The 21,955-nt window shown below is 42.8% G+C and overlaps 1 protein-coding gene across 3 annotated transcripts; it reads right to left on the bottom strand.

The window, feature by feature from the left end:
* Positions 1-1,824: 1,824 nt before the first annotated feature.
* On the bottom strand, positions 1,825-21,367 carry LOC123491224 (lysophospholipase D GDPD3-like). Of its 3 annotated transcripts, none has more exons than XM_045221359.1 (11): positions 21,317-21,367; positions 19,687-19,932; positions 19,329-19,371; positions 12,853-12,988; positions 12,543-12,588; positions 10,728-10,846; positions 9,241-9,330; positions 8,929-9,062; positions 8,526-8,585; positions 8,360-8,411; positions 1,825-2,313 (listed from the first exon to the last, which is right to left on the bottom strand). In XM_045221359.1, exons 2-11 carry the CDS (start codon positions 19,823-19,825, stop codon positions 2,185-2,187), a joined length of 948 nt encoding a protein of 315 aa, XP_045077294.1. In that variant the 5' UTR covers positions 19,826-19,932; positions 21,317-21,367; the 3' UTR covers positions 1,825-2,184. The 3 variants fall into 3 exon arrangements, with proteins under 3 accessions (XP_045077294.1, XP_045077293.1, XP_045077292.1); XM_045221358.1 differs by lacking the exon at positions 21,317-21,367 and adding an exon at positions 20,769-20,824; XM_045221357.1 differs by lacking the exon at positions 21,317-21,367 and adding an exon at positions 20,399-20,732.
* Positions 21,368-21,955: the final 588 nt, after the last annotated feature.

Here is a 21,955-nt window from a genome sequence, read left to right as displayed (position 1 = left end):
GGGATCATTGTCATGCTGAAAGACCCAGCCACGTTTCATCTTCAATGCCCTTGCTGATGGAAGGAGGTTTTCACTCAAAATCTCACGATACATGGCCCCATTCATTCTTTCCTTTACACGGATCAGTCGTCCTGGTCCCTTTGCAGAAGAACAGCCCCAAAGCATGATGTTTCCACCCCCATGCTTCACAGTAGGTATGGTGTTCTTTGGATGCAACTCAGCATTGTTTGTCCTCCAGTCACGACAAGTTGAGTTTTTACCAAAAAGTTATATTTTGGTTTCATCTGACCATATGACATTCTCCCAATCCTCTTCTGGATCATCCAAATGCACTCTAGCAAACTTCAGACGGGCCTGGACATGTACTGGCTTAAGCAGGGGGACACGTCTGGCACTACAGGATTTGAGTCCCTGGCGGCGTAGTGTGTTACTGATGGTAGGTCTGTGAGAGCCAGAAATCTTGGTTGTAGGTGACCAAATACTTATTTTCCACCATAATTTGCAAATAAATTCATTACAAATCCTACAATGTGATTTTCTGGATTTTTTTTCCTCAATTTGTCTGTCATAGTTGACGTGTACCTATGATGAAAATTACAGGCCTCTCTCATCTTTTTAAGTGGGAGAACTTGCACAATTGGTGGCTGACTAAATACTTTTTTTCCCCACTGTACTTGCTACATTACATAATAACTCATAACTGTAGGACTATTAACTGTAGGCCTACTAATAAAGCCACTGTTAGATGGGCATACCATCATAAAGACACCAACAAAAATGAAAACAATGGAGCAAAATGCAACTCTAGGGGAAATGATTGTTCTAAAAACAGAATGAAATCATTATACATGAAAAACTAAACCAAACCTTGTTGGTCTCAATATTTATTTATATAACCATGTTGCCACTGCCATTATTTACACCCCAAAATAAAAATACATATTTATCCCACCATGTATATCAAACTTTATTAGACGATTAGAAAATTACATTAGCTAAAGGTCTGACTTGTGCTCAACTCTCAAGTCTGATATTCTTATCTAGATTTAGATGAACCAGTCCAGTGCCCTGTGTTTCCAGCTCTTATTCATTGTAGCTGCTGCGTGCGTCACAGAAGCCCTATTTCTCCGAAGTCTAAAGGACAAGGTCTTAATCTTTTACCACGTCTCTAAAGAGTTGTGTTTGAATTCATCCACTTATTCCATTAACCTATTTTTTATACTGCATGCAACACACAGTGAACCAGGTCAGGAAAGTGCAGCCTTTGTTTCCCACTGGGACCGGACTGGCTGGTAGATTATTGTTAAGAATCGTGAGCAGACTTTGACCATGGCCTGGGCTGAGAGAATTAGGAATTGAAGCAAGTAAATACTGTGTGTTGGAAGCCGTTATTTTCCGGTGGTATAAACAAATGGAGGCTGGTCTTGAGAACGCTTAAAACTATACAAGTATTTATTTAAATCATCTTTGCATTGATAAACATACAATTTGTATAGCCTGTCATAAAGACCCCAAAAGTAAGTTCCATTATGTAAATATCATAATACCATGAGAGAACGTCAAGGATATAGAATTAAAGAAAACATCCAGACAGCCACTGATAGATCCATTAGGGTTTGGGAAGGCTGTAGAGAGGTTGCAGAGAGAGGTGAACAGTGTGTCAATATTTGGCCACAATCCATTAACCAAAAGACAGTAAGTGTAGTGACATCCTTTTGTGTAGATTTACATTTTACATTTTAGTCATTTAGCAGACGCTCTTATCCAGAGCGACTTACAGTTAGTGAGTGCCTCCCTTTTTTTTATTATCTTATTTTATGTATTTTTTTATTATCTTTCTTGTTGTATTTTTTATTTATTTATAAAGATTTTTTATTATTATTATTATTAATTATTTTGATGGAATGAAGTTGCCTAAAGACATTGATCAGAGGTTGGTTTTATGGTTAAGGTTGGGATTTGGGAAGGTTACGCTGGTCTTGGATCTGTGCTTTTCAGGCAACTTCCTCACAGAACGGTCCTTTTGCTCATTGGTGGAGACCGGAGTTGTGAAGGAAAATTGTGATTTCAGTGTGGTTCTTTCAGTGATAAACAACGTACGCGTGGAGGTCTCTTGATAGGTAGCTTGAGCTGCAGTCAAGAACCCTGTTTGGGAATCAGTAGTTTGATTGGAGGTTTGGGCTGTCAATCTTGATTCCTGTGTCTGTGTAGGTAGTTAGTCAAGAGGGTGGGGTAGTCTGTCATGACGCCTGTGGCTCCTGCTTCGAACGCCGCCTCGATGTCCGGATCCTCGTTGCAGACGAACAGGTGCACCTGAGGACAGATAGGGCCAGACGTACACTGTAGTATCCCTTGATAATGTGTAGTACTTTTACTTTAGAATGTTGTAGTATACTGTAGAATAATATAGTGAATACTACAGTATTATCCGCAAAAATAAGCACTGTAGTAAATACTACAGTAATGTCCGCAGAAACACTACAGTCCGCAAAAACACTATAGAGAATACTATTTTTTTATTTAACCTTTATTTTGACAGAGAGTCAATGCTGAGACCAACGTCTCTTTCCAGATGAGCCCTGTATAAGCACCACAATACACATCAAAATACAATAAACACATTAAACTACACATTAATATACACAATAAAATACACGTTATTATACACAACAATACACGAAAAGAAAAACACAATCATAAAAAACAGACACATTCCTCAGTAAAAAGGTCCCCTAACAACAGTCTGAAATGCCATTGAGGCACCAATTCCTCAAATGTTAAAGTGTATTGTAGGTCATTCCACAAGTAAGGTGCAAAGAAATTAAAGGCTGATTTACCTAACTCTGGACACCAAAGGAGTCTCCAGAGTTAACCAAACCTGTGAAAGGGTTTGATAACTAGTTATTTTAAATCTTAACAGTGATGTTAGGTAAGTCTGAAGTCTGTGGAGCACGGCTTTGTAAACAAAAAGAGCGTAATGATGTGATCTATGTGACTTCAAAGAGATATTGAGGAACTACAGTATTTAATTTGCATAAATACATGCCCATTCCCCTCCCCCATATCCTATTTTGTGCCACCCATACAGTGCATTCAGAAAGTATTTAGGCCCCTTCACTTTTTGGTTTTTGCTCTGACATACACTATCAACTGTGGGACCTTATATAGACATGTGTGTGCCTTTCCAAATCATGTCCAATCAATTGAATTAACCACAGGTGGACTCCAGTCAAGTTGTAGAAACATCTCAAGGATTATCAATGGAAACAGGATACACCTGAGCTCAATTTCAAGTCTCATAGCATAGGGTCTGAATACTTATGTAAATGTGAAATTTGCAAACATATCAAAAAACCTGTTTTTGCTTTGTCATTATGGCGTATTGTGTGTAGATTGATGAGGGGGAAAAAACTATTTAACCAATTTTAGAATAAGGCTGTAACATAACAGTGAAGCGGTCTGAATAATTTCCGAATGCACTGTAAGTGAGAAACCTACATGCTAAGTATAGACCATATATTGTGTTCCCTACAGGTTATAGAAAAGAGCAGCAGCTCTGAACTATTCATTCAGACCCCAGTCCTACCTACCTACCTACCTACCTACCTACCTACGGGTTATGGAAAATATGCTCTTTTAGTAGTAATGCCTGCAAAAACACTACCGTAAATACTACAGTATAGTACATTCTGCAAAAACACTTAAGTGATTACTAGTATACTAAAATCCGCAAAAACACTACAATAATTACTATAGTATTTTTTAATGTGGGTGGATATGAGTGAGAGGGCTGGGTCATATTCATTAGGTACAAAACAGAAGAAAATTGTCCAAAACAAAGTGAAACAGGGAGTTAAAATATCTGAATATTCAATGAGAAACGCTCAATTTCCTTTTTTGTTGCGCAACGTTTTTCTACGCTGTTCTCAAATTAACATGACCCTGGTTCTATTTCAGTCACCTGTCCCTTCACCAGGAGTGTCAAACTCATTTTGACCCGGGGGCACATTCGGTCTTCAACAAGTTCAAGAGCGCCGCACAGAAAATTGGTCCTTGCCGTCAAAATTTGCTATGAATAGTCCTCTATTCATCGTTTTTGGAATTTCTGATGCTCCCTGACTGTCTAGCTTTCATTTAGGTGATTATTAGTGAGCTGGGCCGCAGGGGTGGACTGGGACAAGAATTCGGCCCAGGCATTTTATCCACACCAGCCCACACCACTGCTCGTGCCACCAACTCACCCCCCCACCATGGGGGGAGTGGTGCCCAGACCCTATCAGCCACTGCCCAGACCCTATCACAGACGGAAGTTTACATACACTTAGGTTGGAGTCATTAAAACTTGTTTTTCAACCACTCCACAAATTTCTTGTTAACAAACTATAGTTTTGGCAAGTCAGTTAGGACATCTACTTTGTGCATGACACAAGTAATTTTTCCAACAATTGTTTACAGACAGATTATTTCACTTATAATTCACTGTATCACAATTCCAGTGGGTCAGAAGTTTACATACACTAAGTTGACTGTGCCTTTAAACAGCTTGGAAAATTCCAGAAAATGATATCATGGCTTTAGAAGCTTCTGATAGGCTAATTTACATAATTTGAGTCAATTGGAGGTGTACCTGTGGATGTATTTCAAGGCCTACCTTCAAACTCAGTGCCTCTTTGCTTGACATCATGGGAAAATCAAAAGAAATCAGCCAAGACCTCAGAAAAAAATTGTAGACCTCCACAAGTCTGGTTCATCCTTGGGAGCAATTTCCAAACGCCTGAAGGTACCACGTTCATCTGTACAAACAATAGTACGCAAGTATAAACACCATGGGACCACGCAGCCGTCATACCGCTCAGGAAGGAGACGTGTTCTGTCTCCTAGAGATGAACGTACTTTGGTGCGAAAAGTGCAAATCAATCCCAGAACAACAGCAAAGGACCTTGTGAAGATGCTGGAGGAAACAGGTACAAAAGTATCTATATCCACAGTAAAACAAGTCCTATATCGACATAACCTGAAAGGCCGCTCAGCAAGGAAGAAGCCACTGCTCCAAAACCGCCATAAAAAAGGCAGACTACGGTTTGCAACTGCACATGGGGACAACGATCATACTTTTTGGAGAAATATCCTCTGGTCTGATGAAACAAAAATAGAACTGTTTGGCCATAATGACCATCATTATGTTTGGAGGAAAAAGGGGGTGCCTTGCAAGACAAAGAAAACCATCACAACTGTGAAGCACGGCGGTGGCAGCATCATGCTGTGGGAGGTGCTTTGCTGCAGGAGGGACTGGTGGTGCACTTCACAAAATAGATGGCATCATGAGGAAGGAAAATTATGTGGATATATTAAAGCAACATCTCAAGACATCAGTCAGGAAGTTAAAGCTTGGTCACAAATGGGTCTTCCAAATGGACAATGACCCCAAGCATACTTCTAAAGTTGTGGCAAAATGGCTTAAGGACAACAAAGTCAAGGTATTGGAGTGGCCATCACAAAGCCCTGACCTCAATCCTATAGAAAATGTGTGGGCAGAACTGAAAAAGCATGTGCGAGCAAGGAGGTCTACAAACCTGACTCAGTTACACCAGCTCTGTCAGGAGGAATGGGCCAAAATTCACCCAACTTATTGTGGGAAGCTTGTGGAAGGCTACCCGAAACGTTTGACCCAAGTTAAACAATTTAAAGGCAATGCTACCAAATACTAATTGAATGCATGTAAACTTCTGACCCACTGGGAATGTGATGAAAGAAATAAAAGCTGATATAAAATCATTCTCTCTACTATTATTCTGACATTTCACATTCTTAAAATAAAGTGGTGATCCTTACTGACATAAAACAGGGAATTTTTACTAGGATTAAATGTCAGGAATTGTGAAAAACTGAGTTTAAATGTATTTGGCTAAGGTGTATGTAAACTTCCGACTTCAACTGTACATCTACACCAGGCTTGAGTCTTCTGTCTGACATTCGCATCCACTGTGAGTTAGACTTAGACACAGGCAGTAGTGCTGACACATAACATTGACAGTAAAGTACAGCGTTTCTCAACCATTTCTGTACCAGTGACTGGCAAAATATGGTCCTCCTCCTCTTTTTTAACCAGTTCATGTTTAAAACAAATACAATATGTAAAAGCACCACTGGAGATACAACTCACCACTATAACTGTGCCTCCGCTCTAGCTATTTTGTTTGCCTCCCTGTTGTGTGTCTATCTGTCTCAGCATCTTCTCTGCTGTTACTCTGTGCTTCTTCTGCTTTAGCCAACATCCGCATAGCGGTTGTCTTGGCGATGTTGGAGGTGGAACTGTGTTAGAACTGTCAAATCCACAAGCAGCTCCTGGCATTATACCTAAAGCAGACATTGCCATTGGCTGCACGGAGTCGCATTAAGAGAAATCCCATGCAGCCTTGTTTATAATTTAAAACACTGGAATTTGAGATGTTAATTTACATTTACATTTAAGTCATTTAGCAGACGCTCTTATCCAGAGCGACTTACAGTTAGTGAGTGCATACATACTTTTTTTTTTTTCATACTGGCCCCCCGTGGGAATCGAACCCACAACCCTGGCGTTGCAAACGGCATGCTCTACCAACTGAGCTACATCCCTGCCGGCCATTCCCTCCCCTACCCTGGACGACGCTGGGCCAATTGTGTGCCGCCCCATGGGTCTCCCGGTCGTGGCCGGCTACGACAGAGCCTGGATTCGAACCAGGATCTCTAGTGGCACAGCTAGCACTGCGATGCAGTGCCTTAGACCACTGCGCCACTTCGATTAGGCTGATAGAAATCCTCATTATTTTGTTTAATGATTTTCAATATTTCTATATAGCCTACACTTTCTTGTTCTGAACTTCTAACGCGAGTGGGACGGGTGTGGCTTTGTGACAATAATCAAGAGCAGCTGCTCACCGATTTGACAGCTCCAACGTTGTTACACCTCCGACACCGCCAAAACATCAGCAGTGCAGCTATCGCCGGTTAACGCTTGATCTGATTGAATCTAGGCCTTAGGCTATATTGCAAATGAGCGCTTATCATATGTGTTCCCCTGAATCAACACCTACCCTATTAATTTATATAACAGGCCTCCAGACCCAAATCACGAGTAATCATCTTATAAAGTCATTCGTAGTGCTTTATTAAGAAGTATAATAAATAGACTACTGAGGTATTCACGTCCACGCAGGAATGCATGTTTCATATTATTTTTATGTGCTAATCCAGTGATTGTCATGAATTTGGGGTTTAACTCCAGTATTTCCAGATTTATTTTTATTCAATAGAGACGAATTACATACATGTTTATGTGCACTAACTAATATCATTGGCTAATTAATGTGGGGTTCAACACCTGAAGAAGTGGAAACTACTAAAAAAGCACATTAACTACATTTCTAACTCTAAATATAATACCCACTGCTAGTAGCCATGTATTCATCCAACAGTAAATGTTATGTGCTAAAAAAACATCGCAGTTTTAGGCTACTACCCATGAGCTCCATATCTCAAAGCCATATCAAATATCTTGGTTGTAAAATAGTTGCGATTGAGCTAAATATTGAGAGTTGAGAAATAAATAATTATACCTACAGAAAGCTGAGACCCTCCTCTCTTCGACATGAACAAGGAGACGAAGGTTGTTCTACGTTTAGAAAGCATTTTTCTCTCGAGCGCATGGGGGGAGAGCCATATCACTCATCGCAGCAGCAGGCCCCAGCGAGGGCACATGCACATTGGGAGGGCAGACACTTTCATTACAGGAATCATGAGGATAATGCACTTTACTGTTTGACCAAATCATGGTTTTAGCTGGCCAAATAATAGGACGTTTTGAGTGAGGTGACAATGTAGAATGTGCTCTTTCTACGTTTATAGGCACCCTTTCCGTTTTTTACGACCCATGATCTTGGCTATCTAACTGATGACAGAGTCGGAGCAGGTCTCTTTGCTGATGCCGCGTTTTACTTTGAATGTGAGTTTGCGTGACCTCAGTCTATCAGAAAACCGGGACGACCCATCTTGGTAGGGGGGCCGGCCGTTGCCCACTGATCATCCAAAAGCCCATTATAGATCAGTATAACAGAGAAATTGCACTAAAATCGGACTGGATTGGACCCCCTCCTATGTTTGCCCCTTGCCCTACACCCTCAGTGTCTACAGTTCTTAAAGGGCTAGATAAGTGAAATTGGGATGTAACAGGAGCTCTGCTGAGTCTACTGAAGGGCCATGACATACTGAAGCGGTAGAAGTTAGCAGAAGGTGCTAGGAAGTGATGGCAGTAACGAAAATGATGATAAAGATGATAATAGTAATGATGATGATAATGATGATGATGGTTGCTCTGTACCTGAATTCCTCTGTTGACCAGATGTTTGAATAGACTCTTCCTCATTGTTAATCTGGAACAACATTAAACATTTGCAGATGGTTTAATCTTTTATCAAAGCTTGTATATGGTCTTTTGTTTTAGTAGGGAAAGGGAACTGCTTTGTTACTGTAGTAAATGTACCTACTTTTCTATCAGATAGATGACCATTCTGTTCTTCAGAAGACGCTCCTCAGGAATATATGTCCTGCACCAAATAGAATGAGATTAGATGATACAGTTACAATTTACGACACACATGCACACACACACGCACCACGCACACACACACAGGGTTGCCAGACAGATAGAACAATAGAAAGCTCTATGTCACCACACATCCGTGTGCACCTATACTCAAAGATAAACATGTGACCACACACACCCATAACAGATGATGAAGTCAAATGATGGCGAAGTCAGATGATGGCGAAGTCAGATGATGGCGAAGTCAGATGATGGCGAAGTCAGATAGGTACTGTATCAGCACATTAACTTTGGAACCCATACGCAAAAAAAACACAAATGCTCGCACGCGCATACACACACACCTGTTGATAATGCGGGGCAGGTAGAACTGCAGGAAGCTCTCTCCCAGCGGTACAAAGGGCAGCAGGCCGCTGTAGTAAAGGAGGAGCAGCTGCAGCCCTCGTCTCATACTGAAACTATAGGGCATGGTGGAGTTCTACAAGGAGAGAGAGGGGGGAGGAGAGTGGTGAGAGGAGAGATAGAGGAACCGGGATGGAAGAGAGCAGGAGGGACAGGGAAGAGAGAGAGGGTGGGTTGAGAGAGTGCAATAAAAAAATCTCTCCCTAGGATAGGAGTTGGAGTCCCTGTTGTATTTCCCCCTAGTTGACACTTACAGTTCTGCAGCACTTTTTCATAATGGTAGAGTCTACAGTCGCCCACACTGTGAGGTCCTCTCTATCATACTGTTTCACCATGTTGGACACCTGAGAGAGACAGAAGAAGGTATGGAGCGAGAGAGAGAGCGAGAGAGAGAGAAATGGAAGAGAGAGACGGAAGAGAGACGTTTGGAGACCGGGGCAGAAAGGGAGAGAGGAGTTATTCGTTGTCTGTGACTTAGCCATTCAGCAAAGCTGTGAAACCTATGGTTATTCTTAGATAATTATTTCCTTGACATGGTCAAATAACTGAAGCATAGATTGGTAACTTTTTTTCTAATTTGGCACACAGAAACTAGAGACCATGAGTAAAATTGGTCAAAAGGAATGGTACCGATTGGCCTATAGGTGGCACTGTTATAAGCGGTCTCACTTAAACCCTCATATCCGCCGCCCCGTTTGACCTAGATGTCTTTCCTCATGCTGAACAAATTTGCCTCAAGGACCCATAAGGCCCCATCAGGATATTTTTTTCATCCATCTTGGGAATTTTGGAAAACCTATGAAAAACGTATTCTCATGAACAATAAGTCCAAATAACACCAAGCTAAGGGATTGGTTAAGAGATGGCTGAGTTAATGACAAATCAAAAATCAGAGTTTACGTGTCCATTTAAATCCTTTGTAAATCCACATCACAATGGCCTATCAACTTGGAACTGCTATCATGGACGTCTCTAAGATGAACCACACTGAAATTGGTATTGATATCTCAAAATACAAAGAAACTATTAACAACTAATTCTGCATATGTAACGCTTATGCTCAAAATCATCTGCAATCATCTTCTCCTCATGAACCATATGCATTCAAATATGGCTGCACTGTACCTATAAATACACGTTAGCACATATGCTAATGCTAAAAATACTTTTAAAATCTTCTTCTCACGAACCATAAATCAGATTGACTCCAGATTTGGTATAGACTCAATGAATTAGCCTCTAATGAATTGGAGAATGATTAGTTGCTGCATTCAAAGTCGGCCACATTACACCACTAGATGGCACCATATCACACCAAGGCTATAAGAACTGAACCGATGGACATGGGGCCATGAAATTTGGTATGTAAACCTTATGTATATGTCCTTAGAAGCTGTGTGACTATAAAGTCACTAACCTTAGATTGCTGCACTAGACCAGTTGGTGGGACAATAGATCCTTGTGGTATTGAGAGATAACCATGGTAATGCTTTCACTGATTGCACATAAAGGAAGATAGTTCCTACATGATAGAGTGCTTGCTTTGTTATCCAACTATCTTGTGTCCTTTCTGTAATGCTGTGAACCCCGTTCATTGCTGCTCGCAGCTATATTAATAAAGTATATTCTGTAAATAAAGTTGAATTTAATTGGATTCAGCTCAGTTGGGTCACTTTAAAACAATGTAAAGTTGAAAGTTGAAATAAAGTTGGATTTGATTCAATTCAGCTTAGTCCTGTACTTTCTCCATCAGCAAGCTGTTGTCCTCTTTGATCTCGATGTTGATTGGCATCTTAGGAAACTTCCTGAACACTTCCTCCAACAGTGTGAACTTCCTGTCTGTACCGGTGCTGTAGCGGCCTGGTGTGGGAACAGAGGGAAGAAAGGGAGAGGATGGGAGGGAGAAGGGTGGGGCAGTGAATATACATACGCATGCACACATTGGTGCGAAACTTCACAAGGAGCATTTGTCTATGCCATCGACCCACTTCTGTCAGAGAAGTATGGTGGATGATTCAGGGTGCGTGTCTCTGTGTGTGTATTACCTCGATTAGACCGACAGCGTCATTCCATTTTGGTACACCAGAAGTACATTAATTTCCAATGGAATGCTACATTTGCCTTGCAGCATTGCGTTGCAGAGGCAGTTGCAGTGTGTTCTGTATGGTGCAACGTATACATAAAATTGTATGCTTAGACTTGACAGAAATAGTTGCAAAAGGTGAATGTTGAACTTTTGTTGCACACATAGCCACAAAAAACGTTGGATTACATAATTAAATACGTTTTAATATTGAATTTATTACGTAGCATTGATGCAATGACGCTGTCGGTCTGATCGAGACATACACTACATCACCAAAAGTATGTGGACACCCTTCAAATAAGTGGATTTGGCTATTTCTGCCACACCCGTTGCTGACAGGTATTTAAAATCAAGCACACAGCCATGCAATCTCCATTGACAAACATTGGCAGTAGAATGGCCCGTACTGAAGAGCTCAGTGACATCCAATGTGGCACCGCCATAGGATACCACCTTTCCAACAAGTCAGTTTGTCAAATTTCTGCCCTGTTAGAGCTGCCCAGGTCAACTGTAAGTGATGTTATTGTGAAGTGGAAACGTCTAGGAGCAACAACGGCACAGCCGCCAAGTGGAAGGCCACACAAGCTCATAGAACGGGACCACAGAGTGCTGAAGTGGTAGTGCGTAAAAACAGTCTGTCCTCGGTTGCAACACTCTGCCTCTGGAAGCAACATCAGCACAAGAACTGTTTGTCGGGAAATGGGTTTCCATGGCCGAGCAGCCACACACTAGCCTAAGATCACCATGCGCAATGTCAAGCGTCGGCTGGAGTGGTGTAAAGCTCGCCGCCATTGGACTCTGGAGCAGTGGAAACGCGTTCTCTGGAGTGATGAATCACAATTCACCATCTGGCATTCCGACGGATGAATCTGGGTTTGGCGGTTGCCAGGAGAATGCTACCTGCCCGAATGCATAGTGCCAACTGTACAGTTTGGTGGAGGAGGAATAATGGCCTGGGGCTGTTTATCATGGTTCGGGCTAGGCCCCTTAGTTACAGTGAAGGGAAATCTTAACGCTACAGCATACAATGACATTCTAGACAATTTTGTGCTTCCAACTTTGTGGCAACAGTTTGGGGAAGGCCCTTTCCTGTTTCTGCATAACAATGCCCCCGTGCACAAACCGAGGTCCATACAGAAATGGTTTGTCGAGATCGGTGTGGAAGAACTTGACTGGCCTGCACAGAGCCCTGACCTCAACCCTATCGAACACCTTTGGGATAAATTGGAACGTCGACTGCGAGCCAGGCATAATCGCCCAACTTCAGTGCCCAACCTCACTAATGCTCGTGGCTGATTGGAAGCAAGTCCCCGCAGCAATGTTCCAACATCTAGTGGAAAGCCTTCCCAGAAGACTGGAGGCTGTTATAGCAGCAAAGGGGGGACCAACTCCATATTAAGGCCTATGATTTTGGAATGAGATGTTCGACGACCACTTTTGGCCATAGAGTGTATGTGCTACAGTAGATACCTGCATAGAACGTGACCTCCAGTCTGTCCTTATACAGGGGTAACTCCTGAAAAGAAAACACAATTAGTATTTTATACTACAAAATGAATGAACTGTCTCACTACTGGCTTAATAAGCTGTATAGAACAGCTTATAAAAGCTCATAAACAGCTTATGGAAAAGATTATAAAGGGGGCCTACATGTATACACATTATAATACATACACATTATGGTCAGAATAGCTTTGGTAATATAAAGAGCGCTCAAGCAACAATCACAGGGAGTTTTACATTCTATTTATATGGTTTTAATATACATTTGACCTCTGACCTCTAGGTTTAGGGAGGAGATGGTGACATCATGGCCGGTCTGCCTCAGGAGGTTTTCGTCATGTGACACGATCACATGACCGTCCCGAGTCAGGTGACAGTCCAGCTCCAGCATTCCAGTACCCTGCTCCACCGCACTGGGGGATGAAACACCCACTTAGCTGTTGTTTTGACGGTGTCCTAGGTGGAACTGCGTTAGAGTCAATCAGTGGCTCCCGGCATCATACTTATTGCGGACATTGGCACATTAGTAGAAATCCCATGTAGCCATGTTTACAAGTTCCAACACTGTGATACAATCTACACATCGATTAGGCTGAAACGTTTTGTTGAATGATTTTCAATTTGAGTTTCATTATATCTATATAGCCTACACTTTCTAGTTCTGAACTTCTAATGTGAGTGGGACGGGTGTGGCTTTGTGACAATGACCACACGAGCAGCTGTTCACCGATTTGACAGCTCCAATGCAGTTCCCGGCTCTGACACAGCCAAAACACCAGCTATGCGGGTGTCGGTTAGCGTGGGTTAATGCTTGATCTGATTGAATCTAGGTCAGGGGTGTCAAACATACGGCCCGGATCCGGCCCACGAGGGGGTCCAATCCGGCCTGAGGGTGGTTTGAGTAAAAATACAAAAATCAACCAAATCAAAACTGTTTATAATGGACCTAGAGTGCCTTCAGAAAGTATTCATACCCCTTGACTTATTCCACATTTAGTTGTGTTACAGCCTGAATTCAAAATGGATTAAAAAAATTTATAATCTCACCCATATACACACACAATACCCCAAAATGACAGGTGTGAAAGGGCAGTGTGGAGCACAATAGAGATTGCATCATCTGTGGATCTGTTGGGGCGATATGCAAATTGGAGTGGGTCTAGGGTTTCTGGGATAATGGTGTTGATGTGAGCCATGACCAGCCTTTCAAAGCACTTCATGGCTACAGACGTGAGTGCTACAGGTCGGTAGTCATTTAGGCAGGTTACCTTAGTCTTCTTGGGCACAGGGACTATGGTGGTCTGCTCGAAACATGCTGGTATTACAGATTCAGACAGGGAGAGGTTGAAAATGTCAGTGCATGCTCGGAGTACACGTCCTGGTAATCTGGCCTTGTGAATGTTGACCTGTTTAAAGGTCTTACTCACATCGGCTACGGAGAGCGTGATCACACAGTCATCCGGAATAGCTGATGCTCTCATGCATGTTTCAGTGTTACTTGCCTCGAAGCGAGCATAGAAGTAATTTAGCTCGTCTGGTAGGCTTGTGTCACTGGGCAACTCGCAGCTGTGCTTCCCTTTGTAGTCTGTAATAGTTTGCAAGCCCTGCCACATCTGACGAGCGTCGGAGCCGGTGTAGTACGATTCGATCTTAGTCCTGTATTGACGCTTTGCCTGTTTGATAGTTCGTCGGAGGGTATAGCAGGATTTCTTATAAGCTTCCGGGTTAGAGTCCCACTCCTTGAAAGCGGCAGCTCTACCCTTTAGCTCAGTGCGGATGTTGCCTGTAATCCATGGCTTCTGGTTGGGGTATGTACGTACAGTCACTGTAGGGACGATGTCATCGATGCACTTATTGATGAAGCCAGTGACTGATGTGGTGTACTCAATGCCATCGGAAGAATCACAGAACACATTCCAGTCTGTGCTAGAAAAACAGTCCTGTAGCTTAGCATCTGCTTCATCTGACCACTTCTTTATTGACCGAGTCACTGCAGCTTCCTGCTTTAGTTTTTGCTTGTAAGCAGGAATCAGGAGGATAGAATTATGGTCTGATTTTCCAAATGGAGGGCGAGGGAGAGCTTTGTTTGCGTCTCTGTGTGTGGAGTAAAGGTGGTCTAGAGTTTTTTTCCCCTCTGGTTGCACATTGAACATGCTGGTAGAAATGAGGTGAAACAGATTTAAGTTTCCCTGCATTAAAGTCCCCAGCCACTAGGAGCATCGCATCTGGATGAGCGTTTTCCTGTTTGCTTATGGCCGTATACAGTTCATTGAGTGCGGTCTTAGTGCCAGCATCGGTTTGTGGTTGTAAATAGACAGCTATGAAGAATATAGATGAAAACTCTTGGTAGATAGTGTGGTCTACAGCTTATCATGAGATACTCTACCTCAGGCGAGCAAAACCTTGAGACTTTCTTAGATATCGTGCACCAGCTGTTGTTTACAAACATACATAGACCTCCACCCCTTATTTTACCAGAGGCTGCTGTTCTATCCTGACGATACAGTGTATAACCCACCAGCTGTATGTTATTCATATCATCTTTCAGCCACGACTCGGTGAAACATAAGATATTACAGTTTTTAATGTCCCGTTGGTAGGATATTCGTGCCTGTAGTTCATCCATTTTATTATCAAACGATTGTAAGTTGGCCAATATTATCGATGGCAAAGGCAGATTAGCCACTCGTCGCTGACTCCTTACCAATTCGTCCAGTTCAAGGTGAGTAATCGCTGTTCTGATGTCCAGAAGCTCTTTTTGGTCATAAGAGACGGTAGCAGCAACATTATGTACAAAATAAGTTACAAACACACAAAATAGCACGGTTGGTTAAGAGTCCATAAAATGGCAGCCATCCCCTCTGGCGCCATCATACGTGAGTGAGTCTAGCTCAAGACCCAGAAACGGAATGCGCTGAGAGTCAGATGGCTGTTTTCTGGTTTCTTATGAAGCCTACAGACTGAATATGTGACAGTAGCATGGATGTGTGTAATACCAGCCAATCTGCTGTAATAGCCGGCGGCTCGTGAACATTCCGAATTTGTAGACTCTGAGGTGCTTGCTGAGGGCACGTAGGTCTCGAATGGGACGTTCAGTCCCATCCCTTTTCGGAACCAGGAAATACCATCCGTACCAGCTGTCCTGGATCTTCGACATAGGAACCACTCGGATTGCCTGCTTCTGGAGACGGGAGGATATGATGATGTCGAAATGATGATGCTGCAGAAGCGTGTGGAACGCACAACAAATTGTAGCCTGTACCCCGACATCAGTGTTGGCATGATCCAGGGTGACACTGCGCATGCGCGCCATTGGTCGGTGCAGACAGCAAGCCACCCGTGAAGTGCCATCTGAAAGGCCGGGACACCACCATCGGGACTGGGACAGATTTTGACCACCAAAGAGACTTGTGTGGGATAATAGCATGGTCGTGTCCAACCCTGCTAATTCCCTTGACTCTGCTACCAACCACTTAAGGGGCACGGGGGCTCTGGCAAGGGCTGACATAGTACCTTGTTTGGACCATAACCAAACGTGGGGGCACTGTTGTCACAGTAATGTTTTTGTAGAGGGGCGCACTGGTCACTCACACCCGTGCCAAGGATCCTCGTTCCGGAAGTTACCTGAGCCAAGTGCTCGGGGGCTGCTTCCTCATCGGAGGTGCTGGGGGAAAGCTAGTAAGTTTCACTCACCGGAAGTTACACATCCTAGCCGACGTTAGGCAAGAAGCTTTTTAGTCTAAGCTAGCTAGCCTCTTTGACCGCAGCATGGTCCATTTAGAACAACCAAATGACTTAACTCTACATATACTAAACAAGAGAGCTACCCAAGCAGCTCCACCATGGGAAGGCAGGAATATCAAGTAATATCTAGCTCGCCTCGGCGAGTTAGCCAACGTGGCTAGCACGCAATGCAGTGCTTGTTTAGCTAGCCTGGTCTCGAAGGTCTACGTAGGACCGGATCACCAAAGTGGGACCGGATCCTTCATCAACAAAGAATCTGGGAAGAGAGGCAAGCGGTGCTAGACCAAGGCAGACAGAGGCGGCGGGGGGTACCCACCGAACCTGGCCGCCCTCTCTCTTCGAGTAGCATCCAGTAACCGGCGACAGAGCGCACAGGAGCCGGGTTGGGTGCAGACAGCTACCGCATACACCAAGACCAGGCAGACAAGACATTTGCTCCGACCAAAGCCCATCTCCACGTCCTGCAACTCAGACTCAGCCGAGGTACAGGCAACCGGGAGAGGAAGTCAAGGCCTCACAAGAATGCTACACAATTGTCAAGAGAACCTGTGCCTTGGACTAGGAGAACAGTGCCAGCCGTGGGCAAGCCACGGTTATTGAAAACGTCATCTAGGCCCACACACGAACTGATTTGAGCGAGGGCAGCCAGAGAATGCACCGAGCACATACAAGACAACAAACGTGAATATATTTTTATTCATTTGGGCATGGTCCCGAACCCAGTTTGTTAGCCTTCATCGTTTCGGTCATGTTAGCCATCGTACTCATTGCTACAGCCAGGCCAAGCAATCCATAGAATAACGAATTGGTTTGCAAACAACGGGTCAGTTTAGTTGGCAAAAAGTCAGTCTCATGTTCCAAAAATGTTTGTTTGTGGCATGAATCGTTCCTACAGACATCGAGGTGAAGAGCAGAAGAATTGTCAGGCGTGATTTTAGCTCTTCAATCAAAGTCGTGAGAGTATGACTCACATACAGTTGTGTTGTAACGAGAGTATTAACTGAATGGAAACCTGGTTCAGTCTGCTTTTCACCACACACTGGAAGATGAATTCATCTTTCAGCAGGACAATAACCTAGAAGACAGTGAATGCAGTGGAGGCTGCTTAGGGGAGAACGGCTCATAATAATGGCTGGAATGGAGTAAATGGATTGGTATCAATCACATCAAAGACTTGGTTTCCATGTGGTTGATATCACTCCATTGACTCCATTCCAGACATTATTATGCGCTGTCCTCCCCTCAGCAGCATCCAATGAGTGTATGTTCCTGAGTGGCCTACTTACAGTTTTGACTTACGCTACCAGTCAAAAGTTTGGACACTCTACTCATTCAAGGGTTTTTCTTTATTTTTACATTGTAGAATAATAGTGAAGACATCAAAACTATGAAATAACACATATGGAATCATGTAGTAACCAAAAAAGTGTTAAACAAATCAAAATGTATTTGAGATTTTTCAAATAGCCACCCTTTGCCTTGATTACATTTATGCACACTCTTGGCATTCTCTCAACCAGCTTCATGAGGTAGTCACCTGGAATACATTTCAATTAACAGGTGTGCCTTCTTAAACGTTCATTTGTGGGATTTCTTTCCTTAATAACACGTTTGAGACAATCAGTTGTGTTGTGACAAGGTAGGGGGGGGGTATACAAAAGATAGCCCTATTTGGTAAAAGACCAAGTCCATATTATGGCAAGAACAGCTCAAATAAGCAAAGAGAAACAACAGCCCATCATTACTTTAAGACATGAAGGTCAGTCAATACGAAACTTCAAGAAAGTTTTGTTCAAGTGCAGTCGCAAAAACCATTAAGCGCTATGATGAAACTGGCTCTCATGAGGACCGCCACAGGAATGGAAGACCCAGAGTTAACTCTGCTGCAGAGGATAAGTTCATTAGAGTTACCAGCCTCAGAAATTGCAGGCCAAATAAATGCTTCACAGAGCTCAAGTAACAGACACATCTCAACATCAACTGTTCAGAGGGGACTGTGTGAATCAGGCCTTCATGGTCGAATTGCTGGATGATCTCCGCATGTGTATTTCCCACCGTAAAACACACCAGAATGGCTACCACAGCATTCTACAGCGATACACCATCCCATCTGGTTTGGGCTTAGTGGGACTATCATTTGTTTTTCAACAGGACAATGACCCAACACACTTCCAGGCTGTGTAAGGGCTATTTTACCAAGAAGGAGATGGAGTGCTGCATCAGATGACCTGGCCTCCACAATCACCCGACCTCAACCCAATTGAGATGGTTTGGGATGAGTTGAACCACAGAGTGAAGGAAAAGCAGCCAACAAGTGCTCAGCATATGTGGGAACTCCTTCAAGACTGTTGGAAAAGCATTCCAGGTGAAGCTGGTTGAGAGAATGCCAAGAGTGTGCAAAGCTGTCATCAAGGCAAAGGGTGGCTATTTGAAGAATCTCAAATCTCAAATATATTTTCATTTGTTTAACACTTTTTCGGTCACTACATGATTCCATATGTGTTATTTCATAGTTTTGATGTCTTCACTATTATTCTACAATGTAGAAAATAGTAAAAATAATGAAAATAATGAAAAACCCTGGAATGAGTATGTGTATCCAAACTTTTGACTGGTACTGTAAATCTGCTTAAAAATCTATGGCGAGACTTGAACATGGCTGTGTGTCTAGCAATGAACAACAACCAAATTGACAGAGGTTGAAGATTTTTTAAAAGAATAACAGGCAAATATCTCACAATTCAGGTGTGCAAAGCTCTTAGAGACTTACCCAAAAATAATCACATCTGTAATTGCTGCCAAAGGTGTTTCTAACATGTATTGACTCGTTAACTTAAAAAAAATATTGACAGAGTATTTTGTGTAGATCGTTGAAAAAAAATACAGTTAAATCCATTTTAATACCACTTCCTAACACAATAAAATGTGAAGAAATCCAAGGGGGGTGAATACTTATGATAAGCACTGTAACTGATCTGAAGTCAGGTTTGGTCAGGGTTGGTCACTTACTGTGTGAAGGCCTCCATGGTGCTCTCTATCCTCTCGCCGCTTCCTGCCAACACAGATCAGGAGAAAAGCAAAGAACATCAGTGTCATATCCAGCTCCAAGACTCTCACTCTATAGCCTGCTTTTCCTTGATCCCCACAGACTTGAAATTACAGGATAGTTCAGATCAGAGCCACATATTTATCCAGATACAGTGTGACTGTGGGCCAAATCAATAGTCACTCAGTACTCCTGCTTGCAGCTACACCACAGGCTCCAAACATTCCACTTTCACTAGTCCAGCCCATTCACATCAATGGTTACAGAGGAAAGGTGAAGCTGCAAGGTAACTACTACATCCCTCCACCGTTCCTTCCTTACCTCCTCTGTGTGAGATGTGGGTGCAGTGGAAGGCAGCACGTTTCTTCTTGTGGAGGATCTGAGGGTTCTTCAACAGGTAGAGTGACGTCAGGGTGTAGCCCCCTAGGGCCGGGAGGATAAAGTACAGGGAACTGGCCATAATCAATTCCCCTCCAAAAACAGTCCTCAAAAGTGTCCGATGGCAATTAGGCTCAGGATTAAAAGGCAGACGTCCTTGGATCCTCTAACAGTAAATGAATAGGACACCTACAAGTGATGGAAAAAAAACCTGCCAGAGATGAGTCCCCTTGTTCTGCAAGTTGTAATAAAATACCTTGAATATTTTCAGCTATCCCCCGCCGAGCTGCTTCATAACACTGGTAACTAACAACCGATGAAGGAACCACTCCAAATCCTCTTCAAATGCATCTAAAGACATTGAATTGACCTGCTCATATTGTAAACTTCACTCGACTTTTTCACACAATTATTTTCTCTTTCTATCCTCCACTCCACTACGCCTTCCCTTATTCTGATCACTCGGTTTCTCTCTCCCTCTCAGTCAGTCCATTGGTCACCAGTCAGCCTAGACCAGAATGTTGTAACAACTTTCATACAGTAAAAAAAAAAAACAGGACTTGACAAACAGGTACGACCAAAGGAGGCATTCGAAGGAAGTGTCACAAGGTCTCTTACAAGGTGTCACTCCCATTACTTGCACTCATAACCTCACCTAGCGCTACTCTCCTTCCCTCCCTGGGCTCTGTTTGTAGTCAACCCTATCTTCTTCGCACTCTCCCTCGTTCCCGCTCTCACTGGGACCCACACAAAGCTGTAAAATCAGTAAATGAAATACTAGTCCATCTCACATCTCTTTTTCTCCCTCTCTTTCCCTACCCTGTGGCATATTGTTATTCTCTCTCTTTACTGTGTTTTGTTGCACAGACACTCACTCTTTCACTGTGTCTGCGATAAAGTAATCATGTAAAATGATGGAACTATCCTGCACGAAGTGCAGCTATCAAATGCATTAAAAGCAAGCCTCAAATAACATGCGTTTATGGGTGCGAATATGAATGTAATGATAACAGAATGGGTGTTACCTCTAGCAACAGATATGAGAGAGCTAACAGTATAGGCTGGTAAAGGGCGTGTGAGCAAGCGTTGATGCATGGCAGGTTTCGATGCTGTCAGGCAACTTTGTATTTAACAAAGGATGGGTATGTAAACTCAGTTATCACACACACACCGGCACAAAACACACAGTGTACCTAACAAAGGATAGGCGTCAAAAGCTATGTAAATGCTCTTTCACACACAGGGATGCAACTTCAGCAGAACACTGTATAGCACAGCATTGTTTACATCAATAGAAATGCTGAAAGGTAGGAAACAAGAGTGACTGAACTAGATTATTCGGAGGGAAGCAACAACATAGCATGTATGCTAGAGAAATAATCTTTCACTCCCCAGTATAGCATTCCTTCCTCAACGGAGGTCACACACACAATCCAAGGTCCAGTCGAAGCAGGTACTCTAAAATGTAAGACATGCTAGTGCCCTTTGCCTTCTGTAACCAACCAGTATATCAAATGCAGTCTCTCACTCAATCCTGCATTAGCTATTAAACTAAAGTCTAGCCTTGCTTTACCTATTCCCAAACCTTGATGAAGTAAACAGAGGATGAGCCCTGTCGGAGAATACCGAACGCATGCAGAGACATGCAGAGGAAGAGGAGTAAGAAGAGTTGTCCAACCGGACAGACAGCTTGGCTTGGAACAGGAGAGAGGAGATTGCTCTTATAAGCAGGTTGTGACACGTTAACAGCTACATAAATTCACTACTATTCTAAGATATTTCTATAACGCTATCCACACTGCCATTCAGCAGTAGTAACAAGAACAGACCATAAGTCATACATCAAGAAAATCAACAAACACAGTTTACCAGTATCAGGAATTGTATTTATTATATGTATATAATTTTGTTTCTTTGTTAATAGTTTAATTCATAATACCCATAGAATATACATAGAAGATAACCCTCAACAGCTCATATCTCTGACAACCTACTCATATGGCATATCATCTTAATTTAAAAGAATAAAGGGGAGAAATAGGTTCCAGAAAGAGTGAAAACACTGCCAGTTATAGCACACACATAAGAGAAACAAAAAAGATAACTTTGTAACTCCCTTATGTAAAAAAAAAAAACACACCAATAACAATGATCGCAATAAGAACAGCCATTTAAAAAGGAAATGTTTTTATTCATGCATTGTGTGCGCGTG

This window comes from Coregonus clupeaformis, chromosome 7 (genome assembly GCF_020615455.1).
Source record: "Coregonus clupeaformis isolate EN_2021a chromosome 7, ASM2061545v1, whole genome shotgun sequence".
In the NCBI taxonomy this organism is placed as follows: domain Eukaryota; kingdom Metazoa; phylum Chordata; class Actinopteri; order Salmoniformes; family Salmonidae; genus Coregonus; species Coregonus clupeaformis.
Note: the sequence above shows the minus strand (reverse complement) of the source record. Positions and strands in the feature narration are given on the sequence as shown.

Coding starts and splice junctions, on each gene's coding strand:
- LOC123491224 (XM_045221359.1), bottom strand. CDS start 19,825: ATGGCCAGTTCCCTGTACTTTATCCTCCCGGCCCTAGGGGGCTACACC. Junction 12,989..19,328: donor ACCATGGAGGCCTTCACACA/GTAAGTGACCAA, acceptor TTCATCCCCCAG/TGCGGTGGAGCAGGGTACTG. Junction 9,063..9,240: donor TGAAAAAGTGCTGCAGAACT/GTAAGTGTCAAC, acceptor CTCTCCTTGTAG/AACTCCACCATGCCCTATAG.